The 12,512-nt window shown below is 40.5% G+C and overlaps 1 protein-coding gene across 7 annotated transcripts in view; it reads left to right on the plus strand.

Annotated features, from left to right (window-relative positions):
* Window positions 1–12,512, plus strand: part of tead1b (TEA domain family member 1b) — a 50,862-nt gene that overhangs the window by 4,770 nt on the left and 33,580 nt on the right. For all 7 annotated transcript variants that reach the window (XM_086025260.1, XM_086025262.1, XM_086025263.1 and 4 more), the window contains exon 3: window positions 8,317–8,569. In XM_086025260.1, the coding sequence (XP_085881386.1) occupies window positions 8,413–8,569 (157 nt within the window). In that variant the 5' untranslated portion in view covers window positions 8,317–8,412. The remainder of the gene's footprint in view (window positions 1–8,316; window positions 8,570–12,512) is intronic.

Below are 12,512 nucleotides of genomic sequence, written 5' to 3' on the forward strand. Positions count from 1 at the left end.
AAAATAACGAACCGATGGAATGTAGCGATGGAAATGCATTTAAAGGACGAGGATGGACAGGGTCGGAGGACGATTATTTTTATGAATAAGGTCGAAGGGACTAGGACGGATGGGTACCCACTGCTCAGGTCGCAGATGGACGACGAATGACGGACCGGCAAAAAAAGAGTGAAGTGCCCATCTCTGCCGATCATCACGCTGTGGTGTTTGTGTGCCTGTTGTTTACTTTTTATTCGCTATATATTTCTTTATTTGGCGGCGTGTCGGCTTCTGCGGCGCCTGCGTGTGATGTGAAAATGATGTTCTCAACGACGATTGGCTGTCGGACGAGGGACGCACTGGGACTACGTAGGTCGGCCGAAAATACAGACGGGAACTTAGTGACGGATTGACGATGCCCACCTTTGCTATTTTCTAGTCTAGTGCAAAGCGCAGTCTAATTGTGTGCATAGGTGGAATTTTTTTTCTTTTGGTATTTTCATTGACGGGCACAGTTAGACAGGGGCGTTTGTGCTGTTGTGGGAGTGAACTTGCTTCCCGATGGAAGCGGCTCCCCTCATTCCCTTTAAATTCATCTCAGGAGATGTGCACACGGTCTTTGACATGGCTGAAGCAGCAACGGACTCGTTTGAGTCCATGCAGGAGATTGATGCACGCAAAGCATATTTATAAGGAACTGCAAGAAGATGTCCACTTGCAAAGGATGTAAAGTTGACCACGGCAATCACATCTCCGCTGTGAAGTGGGCACCTTCCACTTTGATAATTTGTGTTTGTCTGTGACCCCACCCCCTGCCAACCCAGCATAGCTGTGCCATGGCCCACGGGGGTGTGTTAAAAAACATAATAAAGGTGATAAAAATAAGGCAATCAATTAATTGATTCCTACAATGATACATAGGGTTTGATGCGCACTGTTGACATATTTATGAATGAAATACGATGACATCCACCAGACGTATCAGCAGAGCGCAGTCTGCCTGCCCCTCGATCAAATCCACCCAAATATCGTTACACCACCTGCGCCACAACCTAGACCTGTTCCAAGATGGTCTAAAGTCTAGTGTACATTCAGTCACCAAATTGGCAAGGTGTGTAAAAGAAAATGCCCTCTTGTCACCAAATCGCCCAGCATGGCACAGCGCGGTCTGGGAAATTCCCGAACACGGTAAACTAGACTTGCCGTGGTGCGAAAATCAAGATGTGGCAGTTTTTAAACCGAGCACACACAAGCGCTGTCTATGAAAATAGAGCGACAAATTTAAAAAAAATGACTGGACTGAGCATGGCCGGAAGTGGATTTTAGTCCGGTCCACTAATCGGCCCTCATGCGTTTGACGTGGCTGCGAGGCGGCCAAATTTCATCTCAGCCTACTCAGTGAAAGGCTTCTTTATAGGCTTCTTTCTACTCCCGCGTCAGCGCGAGCGACAACTGCCGCATTTGAGTCACGTGACCGACGCATTGTGCTGTTGGCGACAGGTCTGCGACACATGCCACGCACACATCAGGAATTGTTGCTGCTCTTATCGGTCCACTATGTCACATGTTGCGATGACATACAGATTCCCACACGGAGAGGAGAGACAGGATGCAGCACGCAGCTCATTGCTGCTTCAAAAGAAAACTAGTTTGGCAACAAAATTAAATGCATCGTCTGGTCATCTCGGTCCCTTTATGATTGTAGCAGGCACGATATCCATTGTTGTCGCTGTCTTTTTGAAGCGACGACCCCCCCGACTTGGAACTTAACGGTTTCAAAACAACTTGTGTCCGGGAGTATATTAAGCTGCGCGCAGCACTCAAGTATGACGCTGGCACATCAAAGTGGAGTTCATGCACGTCTTCTGTCTCGTCTTCCCTACTTCCGGAAATACGTACGAAATTCGTACGCTGTAAAAAACAGCATACAAAATAGCACCGTAAAAAAAATCCGCAATGTTGTGAGTCGGCGAAAGGTGAACCGCGATATAGCGAGGGACCACTGTACTTAAATGTTTGTTAAAGACCTACTTGTGGCCTGTGTTGCTGCAGAGCTCACCATATCATTTGAGTTCTGCACCGATGGCAATTTTACACTCCTCTTTTTGAAAAACAATTTTGTTTGAATGAGATATTGAATTTTACTTTTCATTACAATTCCCTACCAATTTTTTGAAAGCATAAGAAAAAAAAACAACGTCCATACAAAATTTTGAATGTCGAATGACTCACGTTTGATTTTTATTTTTTATTATTATCACAACCTAATATTCGGACGGTGGTAAAAAGCAAGAAATTCCATTCCACTGTGTATAATGTACCTCTTGTAGCGCCTGAAACAGATGTTGTGTTAAGTGTACTATGTACTGTAGTGTCTGGCAAAGGGGGGGTATAAGGGAAACGTGTACAGGCCGAATGATGGCTTCAGACGAGGAAATGCAAATGCAAATGCTCGCCCTCACACTCATCACTGTGATTTGTTTTTTCATGCCTGTCCGCACGCGTCCTGAATGAGCCTGTGGCTCCACGCTCATAACTGTCACAAGATCCTTTATCTGACGGACCTTTATTTACAGCTTTAATTTCCTGAGCTTTATGTGTTCGGGCTCTCGCGCCACGCCGCTGCATGCTTGCTGTCTGGAATTCACTACATATTTTTGACAGGGAAATATCTAAGCTATTATATTTGCTAGATACATTATATTTGTACGTGTTATTCCGAGAAGGAGGCTGTTTGTCTAAAATTCACGTCAAAATTGACCCTTGTGTTATGGTGCACAACCTTTTAACTGTCTCTTTTCGGGACTGCAGATGCGTCTGATGTTGTCCAGGCCATGTTGTTGCTACGTGGTTCTCATTCTGAGGCGGGTAGAGCGAGGGCTGCTTTGATGGAACCTGTAAATCAATCCTATTCTCTGGCAAACAAAGATTGATCCCACAGTGGCCTGATGGTTGCTGGGTGGTGAGGTCCAGGCCTCAGGTTTGAGTGTGATGACATGAGACAGATTCACAGCATCTAAGCCTACCGGTTTAAAGAGGCATGAAATGAACACAAAGCCGTTGCTGGGATGGGCAGCCTAAGAAAGTCTTAAACCTCTTTAGTTGACCATCCTAAATTGGTGATGGTATTGTACTTTTTTTTGTCTTCTTCCAGCGATGATCTGGTAATCTGTTTAAAATACCCCAAATATTCTTGGCTTGGCTTTGAACTGGTTTACTTCATATTTTTCCATTCCAATGTTTGTCTCTTGAATTCAATAGTAATAAAGTAGTTTTTTTTCTATGCCTCAGGGAAAAAAAAGCCTCAGGAAAAAAAAATCTGTTTGTAAGCTTGGGGTCAATGTGTCAACTTGATTTAAATGAAATTCATGGTTAACTTTCACAGGAGTGGGAAAGATGTGTAAAAAAAAAAAAAATCTGAAAGGTAATTCCAGAAGTATTTGCCTGATTTTTTTTTTTTTCTTGCATTCAATTTTGCATTCATTCTGCCTTATAAATGCATCTCAAGGTCTTACAAGGTAGGCTTTCACGGACGTAAAATAATTTTCCCCATTACGTTTTAATTTGTCATATAATAGAAGCTGCATCTATGATTGTGAATACTCATAGTTGTTTGCACATTGCTCAAAATGAAATACTTTTGACATTGCTGTAGTAATTATGTCTTTACAACATCCGGAAAATGTTACGTTTTTAAATCGCACCATAATTATGGTTTTACACGTTGTGGCCTTAACTACCGCGGGTTATTATGGAGCCCACAAAAGTCATTCATGGAATCATTATTGCACCTTCTGAGATAACAGTACAAAAGAACTCCACATGGAAAATTACATTTGAGACCTCTCATCTGCTATTTCATTACCTTGCTCTGTCTGATGGCTGAAATGGGTTCTCTTAATTTAAGGAGCTGGATTCCACCTCTGTGAGTGGTTTATGTAATCTCACTGTAAGTATAATTTACCATAATGCCGTGTCACAGCTACTACTCTTGCTTAGCTACCACTGTCACTTATTGCAGTGCTGGCCATCTCTCTCCCCCATATCTGACAAGCAAGACCATTTCTATGGTGTATGCTCTGAAAGGAGGAAAATATGCAATTATCTGTAAGCCACAAGTGTTTCTATGGGTGACATTCATACCTTGCTGTGAAAAACACAATTAGGCCCCAGATTCTGCGGTACTAGGAGACCCCTTCATTGACGACTCACAAATAGCTTTTAGCAGAAGCATCCAATTTAGAGATGCAAAGAAGCTAATCTATTGAGGGTGGATATGACTTGTATTCAAAAGTATTTATTTGAGCTAAGAACCAAGTCAACAAAGCAAAAATAAGACATGGAATATTTGAGAGATTTACACATCAGTTATTGTTATATGTTAAAAAAAATGTGGAGGAGTAAAGAATGGACTAAGGGAAGACCCCTTTTAAATGTGAGTGTGGCTCTGGATTCATTACTTATGGATTGTTTGGCTTGTTAACAGTCTTGCCTTGGCAGAGGTCTGTGCCAAGATCTAAATAATACCTTACTGGACCCTTTGCTGGTGTTAAATCAGAAAATGTATGCACCCACCATCTGGTGTCCGCACCTGAATAACCCCACTTGCTATTCCGTTGTCGCCGTTACTAGTACACGTACTTGTCCCTCACTACAGTTCACATTAATTGGGTGAAAAAAAAAAAAAAGTGACATTTTATGCACTGCATATTATGAATAAAACATGGAGATGCAAAAAACATACATGAAATATGTAAATAAATAAGTAAAATACAGCAGATCAATTCATAATATTAATGTGTTCCCTGAATGCTGAAACAACTTAACATCTTAACATTACACTATGTATAATGTCAACTTTAGAGGAACTAAATAATAATATTGTGATCGGTTATTGTATCCATCTTATGGTTCACCATTCATCTTTGTCTATCCAAACACATAGAGTGCTGAACTAGCCAATTGATTAGGCTACCAAAGAAGAAAACAAATGGCATCATGAAGTGCTTTAATGCATACTCTTTCAATGTCGGTGAATTCTTTTTAACTGTATTTATCTAGCCGGAAAAAATATAACTGCATTAAGTAGACTGTAAACCTCTAATACAAGGAGAGGAAGGCAGACAATTCCGGAATCTGCACCTCCGGTATACCCCAATCTGTATCAAAAGGTAATGGCTTCATCTTTGGCCTGTGCCCCACGTCACCATTAATTTTCATGGATACGTGTGAAGTAGTCTTTGATAATCCTGCTGCTTGACAAACTAGGCAGGGAAAAAAGACAAACAATGCTACTTTGTGTTGAAAGCTACAGTGTTAAATGAGACGTTAGTAAAGGAATGTAGAACATGTATAAGGAAGTTGATTTTGTTTATTGTTCTTATTAACTGTCAGGAAAAAAAAAAACACAATTTGAAGCACTGACAAGCCTCACGGTGTGAGTACAACTCAGCCGCGAAGAAATTTGCACTACTTCATATCATCATGCTCCAAAATTGTACTGGACTGCAACTTGCAAAATTTTTAACATGTAACACATAGCTGTTAAGCAAAGTCACATTTTATCCTAGCTTTTCTAAAAATCTATATTTTACAGTTTTGAAAGGATCGGCTTTTAAACCCTGAAATCTTGAGCAGAAAGCCCTATTGAAAGAGGAATGAAAGAAGCCAACAAGTATAGGTAGATTTAACTTGGTGTGATTGCCAGAGACACTATCATTAAGAGTGACTGGAGGATGACAAAGAAGACTTGGTTCCTCGTCCAAATCAATAGATGCTTTTACCCGGCCGTTTCAGGCAAGCAATGCAATACTGTTGCTGTGCTTTGCTGCTCTATAGAAACTGCACAGAGACAGAACGGACGGTCATAGAATGTTGGACTGCTGCAGTATATAAAAGTGCAATCAGATTTGTTTACGGTGTTAAGTGGCGTTAGAAGCTAATGTCAAGAGATTGTTTACTTCAGCCTGGTAGTAGCATCCTCGCTTTTCTATCTTTTTGTCCCTTTTGGTTAGGAAATGTACCCCACCTCTTTTTAAAATACCACCTCTCCATTGTTTCATACAGACCTTATTTAATGTGGACTTTTTGTTTTACATTCATATTTTAATTAGTTTTGAATCAGGTTACAATAAGAGCAACACTTCCAGAAAAGCTTCTGGTCCTTTAGAGGTTTCAATTTGGACACCCCACCCCTCACGCCCCTTCGTACCCTACAATCACTTGTGAAGTAGTTTAGTAGTGTCAGCAGTTTACACACAAAAACGGAATTCAGTAAATGCGCTCTCTGCTCACTGGGAGTTTTCCCCCCATTAGGTTACACCCTTCCCCCATTCATGAACGGGCATGCTGAAAGAAACATACTACCACTAACCTCACTTACAGTTTGTGCCTTGTGAATAAACTTTCACTCTGAACAATTGGTTTTATGGAATGGCATATAAAAAAAGAGTTACGCTGTTGACTTGTTTTAATTTGTTGTTGCAAGAAAGAATGCATTTTCAAGAGTCAGGACATAAGCAGTTTAATTGTTGATGTAAACATTTCTTAATAATATCAACTGCATTTCATTTTGAGCTGGACTGTAGAAGTCACAAGTCTCATGACTACAGTGAAATATCTCAAGTTTAGCAATATAAAACTCATCAAAGTTGGAGTTTGACTGCGAGTTTGGTTAAGGTAGGTCTTGGATGGCATTTTTGGACATCAACTAAAATTTGTGACATCAGCCACCAGCTCACATTGCTAGGCCACATTTCATCCAAAATCAACACCATTTTTGAAACAAGTATGGTGGTAAGAGAGAAACCAAACTAAATGAGAAGAAAAATTCCGCAAAAGTTACCAAAGTAAGCAGACTTACATTTTAAGCAGAAAAGACTCCGGCAGTATTCAGGTACGTTTGTCCTGAGTGTTGCATTGCCATGCAAGTTGGAGTCACTATTGGCCATTGGGTTACAGTGTCACTTTTGTTAATGTTTGTTAGGCCAATATTAATTCAGTTCTCTCGTTTGCGCTGTTTGTCCAGAAAAGCACTGAGTGAATATGTAAACTGATGTATTAGCTTCTCCTGCTAACTGCTATGGTAGCTATGCACTGACTGGCTAGCTTCCATTATGGTTGGCGCTTGTTTTCAAGTGTTTTATTCTTATATTTTTAAGGCTATATGTTACATTAATGGTTGATATAGTTTTATACTTGTGTGGCCGCTAAATTAAGCGTAGTTTTGCTAGATCACCTCACACAACAAGGCAGCAACACACCCAATCTGCCATCAGTATATACACAGTGGTACTGTTCCATATTAGTGAGTTGATGAGCAATCCGCCCAGTGGACGGTAACAATAGCTCCCCTCTTCCTAAAGTTATACAGCATAATGGTGATATCCCATAATATTTTGTTTTATATTCCTGTGCATGTGACACAGCATCAAGGTAATAGTTTATGGACTGGAACTGTCATAACACTAATATCAGTGTTGTGTGTTTTGGTGAGCTGGGGACACAATTCAGGATGGCATACAATACATGGCAATTTCTAGAATGTCTGCATGTGCCTACATTATGAAAGCCTACATTGTGGGTTGTGTGGTTTTCTTGCATTGTCTGAACCCGAGATTATGTGCAGGTGATGATTGCAGCATGGCAGTTGGGGGAAAAAATATGATGAGTGTATTGTGACCTTGCTTATCGTCGCTGTCCTGTGAAAAAGACTTATGTCCAATTTTGGAACCGTTTTTAAATTTTCATGTTAATACGGTGTCTCTAATGTGGAAACACCATTCACGTGAAAAGAAGAAAATTGAAAAAAATGGACAGGTGTTTTTCACAAGACAGTGATTTTATGTAATGTACACTCATTTATTGTGAAGTCATTGAAGTCCACACATCTGCTCTTCAGAGTGATTTTTTTTTTTTTTGGTTTATTGGTTTTTCGTTTTTTTTTGCTTTGACTTGGAAGCAAAAATGTTAACTAAGAACACAAGATGGTGGCAGCAAACTCAACTAACTTCACAGCAAGAAGCAGTTTGATCGTGAAGAATTGTCAAAAAAGAGTTTTCGGCTGTTTATTGGGTCTCCCCGTTGAAGTTTACTGTCACACTAAACATAAGATAAAGAAAATTACATATCTGCCTTATCTTAATGCTAATACACGATGCAAAACACTGCACACAACAAACAGAGCACAATGTGGGTTTGAATGGAATAACGGGGAATTATTCAATCTCAACCCTAATTTCAATTTGATTTGAGATACAATTGTTTTTCATTTATGAGAGTGGTCAATGGAACAAATTAAAGGTGTAAATCAAAGCAATATATTTGATATTTTTCCAGGTCTCACCCTAGTCTGGTCCAGGCTTTAGCTTGGAGAACCCAACCGCCAACATTGATCCCAGCAGCTGGAGCGGCAGCGAAAGCCCTGCCGAAGACATGGAGAGGATGAGCGATTCGGCAGACAAGCCTGTGGACAACGATGCAGAAGGGGTGTGGAGTCCTGACATTGAACAGAGTTTCCAGGAGGCTTTGGCCATTTACCCTCCTTGTGGACGTCGGAAGATCATCCTGTCAGATGAGGGGAAGATGTATGGTGAGTACACATCTGACATTTACTTTTTATGCTGAACTACAAAGAACCAAACGAAAAATGTTATTTATTAATGATTTATTTTCTTATTTCATTATCGGGCAAGTCAAGTAAAAATTTTGATTACAATATTATGTTCGCGCTCTCACTAGTCTAAACACAGTATTTTGATTAATATTGTGTTTGTGGAATATGAATTAAGCAGCAAAATCCACCCGTTTTTATCAATCTCAGGGGGCGGCCATTTTGCCACTTGCTGTCGACTGCTAATGATATCACAGTGGCTAAGGGCGCAGGTAACGACCGCCATGGCTCACCTGTTTTCTGGGCTAGGCCACGTGACGTTCGGAAGCTGAGTCCAGTGACACCTGGGGTCCACTCGGCTGTTGTGAGGAATTAAAAGACTAGTCAAGCTTTATTTCCATGACTGCCGACTGGTTGATCAATCTCGGTGATTGAAGTGTTGTCGTCTCTCGAGCTTTGACAATCACATTTATACCTGCGTAAAAGCTGAACAGATGACAACTGACCCCCTCTTAGACATGCACGCCAACAAGAACCTACCTTTTCCATCCAGATTGTGTATCAGACAATAAATATAAAATGGCACCACAGTATTTCACTATGCTCCTCTGCCCCCTTTCATCAGCAATGAAAAAGAGCAAAACAATTCATAGTGGATGTTCTCCTTTGGGCATCCCTGCAGCAACAAAACATTATTACTATTGTTAGCATTTTTATTAAGATTTAAGAACATTCTAAAAACTGAATCGGGCAAGTAAACCACAATCACTGCACTTAATACATGATGGTCAATCTCAAACTAACAATGTAGCGGCCGTGCAGATGCTTAAGTGCAAGTTTGTAAGTAAAACAGCATGAACTATTAGTCGGTGGCAGATGGTACTGTGGCTGCCACCAGCTGTGCCCTCTCCCCCCCTGCCCTCCTCTACTCCATCTCTGGCTTGGTGATGTCATGGAAAGAAGGAATATTTTCTTTCGGAGGATTTCAAGTTGCACAGCTTGTCAATGTCAAGTGGCGGCCGAAAAGCCCACAGCGCATTCACTTGCAGCTGTCATGTGACCCCTCCGGCCAAACGAAATGTAAATTGTAGGAGTTGCAATGAAACCCCTCAGCTGCCACGATGGCCTCAGACAGGACCTCCCCTCACTATCTGCTCCTCCACATACAGACTGAGGCTTTCTGATTGCTCTGGGTCAAAGCATGACAATTTTATGATGTGTGTTTTGGGGCTCTCATGCGATATTTTTGATACTGAATGTGGTAATCACGCAAGGGCAAATTCTCTTTGCGCTTTATTGGAGAAACAACACATACAAAGACAGTACACAATGGATTCTGCAAGGGTGAAGGCAAGAGGCATGTCAGAGTGATGGGGCAGTGGAACAGTGCCTTGCTCTAGAGCAGTGTTTCCCAAACCCTTTCAGGTCAAGGCCCAAATTAGAACTCTTGTTCCAAAAGGTAAAGATGTCTAAATAAAGGATTTAACAAACAATGTATTTCTTTTCCCCCCCAAAAATGTGTGCCTGCTTGGAAACCATTGAAATAATCATCGACGCAATTATAAAATTATAACCCAACCCTATTTGTGAGAAGCTTGCCAGGAAGCAGCATTTGATATTTTGTTCCTCCGCAAGCTTCATATTTTTTACCCTCCGGTCACCTGCTCTAAAGCCAAGTCCTTAAGGACAGAGCAACTATTGCCCCAAGCACAAAGCTTAGTAACCAAGCACAAAATAATGATGTTACCGCAAAACAACTATACACTCGAAGAGTTCAAACGCAAAAGCAGACATCTTTTCTCAAATTTGTTTTATTCATTTTTGGTTTCCAGGTTGAAGCAAATTATTTTTATTTAGGGTGTTCCAAGTTAATATATATTTAGCAAATAAGAGGCTAATTGGAAAGAAAAACTTAAACCTTTATTGAAAATGTCTTTAAGGGCAGTATTTGATGTAATTTCAGTGCAAAACCAGACAACTTCAAGAAAAGTCAAAAATGTTCACCAAACTATAAAATTTCACTGAAATTGTATCGCTTTGCTGATAAAAAATGAACAAAAACTAAAGTCTCTTGAACCCACCCTTCAACGAAACATAAATTCACCTCGAATCCGAACCCTCCAGAGGGAGAGACGTGACATTGGTTGCAAAGAGTCAAAGTCTTCCTTGTAAAATGTGCAAGCCTGATCACTGACGACATTCTCACCGATGAGTTTCATGCATCTCTCTTGAACTGTTTCACACGATTAACCATCGGCGATACAATTGAAAGTTATCATTTTTTACACAATCGAAATTTTATTAGCAATGAGTTAACAAGGAATCACAGGCACAGACATGTTTGAGGGAAGTATGTGACGAACGATGACTCCATGATGACGTAATTGAGGGATGGGCAAAATGAATGGAAATGTAATTGTGAATTTGATGTTGGCTTTTCACAACCATACAAAATCATGTTGCCTCACTGACTTTTTGCTGCAATCATTTGTCCAAATCAAAGTCAAAGGAAACGGCATAGCATTCTTGACCTTGTAACCCCAACAGAGGCATTCACCGTAGAGACAGAAAGTGAACATAGTGAGTGTGTTTCATGTTGTTATTCATCCTCCGCCGTCGTCAGTGCGGCGTCTGCGACCTGGAAATTGATCGTTGGTCGCCATATTATCGACGATCTCAATTGTCTTAAATGCACCTCCGTTTGATGCCACAATTGCCGTACACACTCATTTTCAGTTTGTTCGTGTTTGAAATTAAAAAGGTTATTTTCACTGACTGCCCTCACTGCATGATGCACGCCTGGGTAGTCATACGGTATACACTACCGATCAGAAGTTTGAATGTGAAACAGTCTCTTAATGTTGAACTGGTAGAGTATGCATATAGTTCAAATTCCTTATTTTCAGTATTTTCTTTATGTAGGCGTACAGGTGTCATTACACTTGCCCAAACAATCTATTTCCTTAATGACCTGAAACAACTTCATTTATCATTCATTTTTTTCCACACACTGATTTGCACCAAGGTGCCATGGCACCGAGTGTGCTGTGAGAGATCATCAAGGGTGCTGCGGGAAATAACCGGTAGCCAAATTTGACTTAATTTGACCAAAGTATTATTTATTCATTACAAATATCTCTTTGTTCATCCATGCCATTGACTTATAGTGACGTATTGTCACAGTAATAACAATTAAATGTTTTTCCATTAGAGTGGCAGACGTTACAATCAACCTGTCATTAATACAACAGAATAAGTCATGGCTTACGAGTATATAGCTTTGTGTTCAATTAAACAGGACCAGATTTAACACTAAGTAAATCTGTCAGTTAATTGAGATGAGATCATCATTATTTCCGTTTTCATTATTTCCGTGAAATAGATGCCTTTGCTCAAGTAGAGGTTGGGAAATGATGATTTCGAATGCTGTCAGATGTTGTTTACCAGCGAAATGTTTGCTGCACTAAAGAATTTTGATCAGTTTCATCGACGGTTTTTTTTTTCCTTTTCTTTTCTTTTTGGGCCAAAGGCTTTGCGAAGCGTGGCGTGATGGTCCTTTAATCTAGGTTTATAGAGCTAACAGAGAAGCACAACCTCTCATGGCATCTGAGATGAAAGTTGGCTACATGGAGACGGGTATTTTGTATTTGAGACTCTCGGGATGGCGACGTGTTCCAAATGCAGAGCTCATCTCAAGAGAAGTCACCCTGAGTGCCATTAAGCCCTTTGTCATCCAGGGGTAGAGTGCAGTTAATTAGCAACAGTCTCTATAGCAACTGTGTTGCGGTACACACAATTAGTAATTTTTGCTTCTTAGCTTATTATTGTGGTGTTTACCTGAAGTGATCCGCATATTCTGAGACTCTTGTTGACCGGCAATACGCACATTCTCTTAGGCTGATTGTAACTGCGATGTCAGACA

The sequence above is a fragment of the Filicampus tigris genome, chromosome 3, assembly GCF_054856515.1.
Source record: "Filicampus tigris isolate MCC_2025a chromosome 3, RoL_Ftig_1.0, whole genome shotgun sequence".
NCBI classification, from domain to species: Eukaryota; Metazoa; Chordata; class Actinopteri; order Syngnathiformes; family Syngnathidae; genus Filicampus; species Filicampus tigris.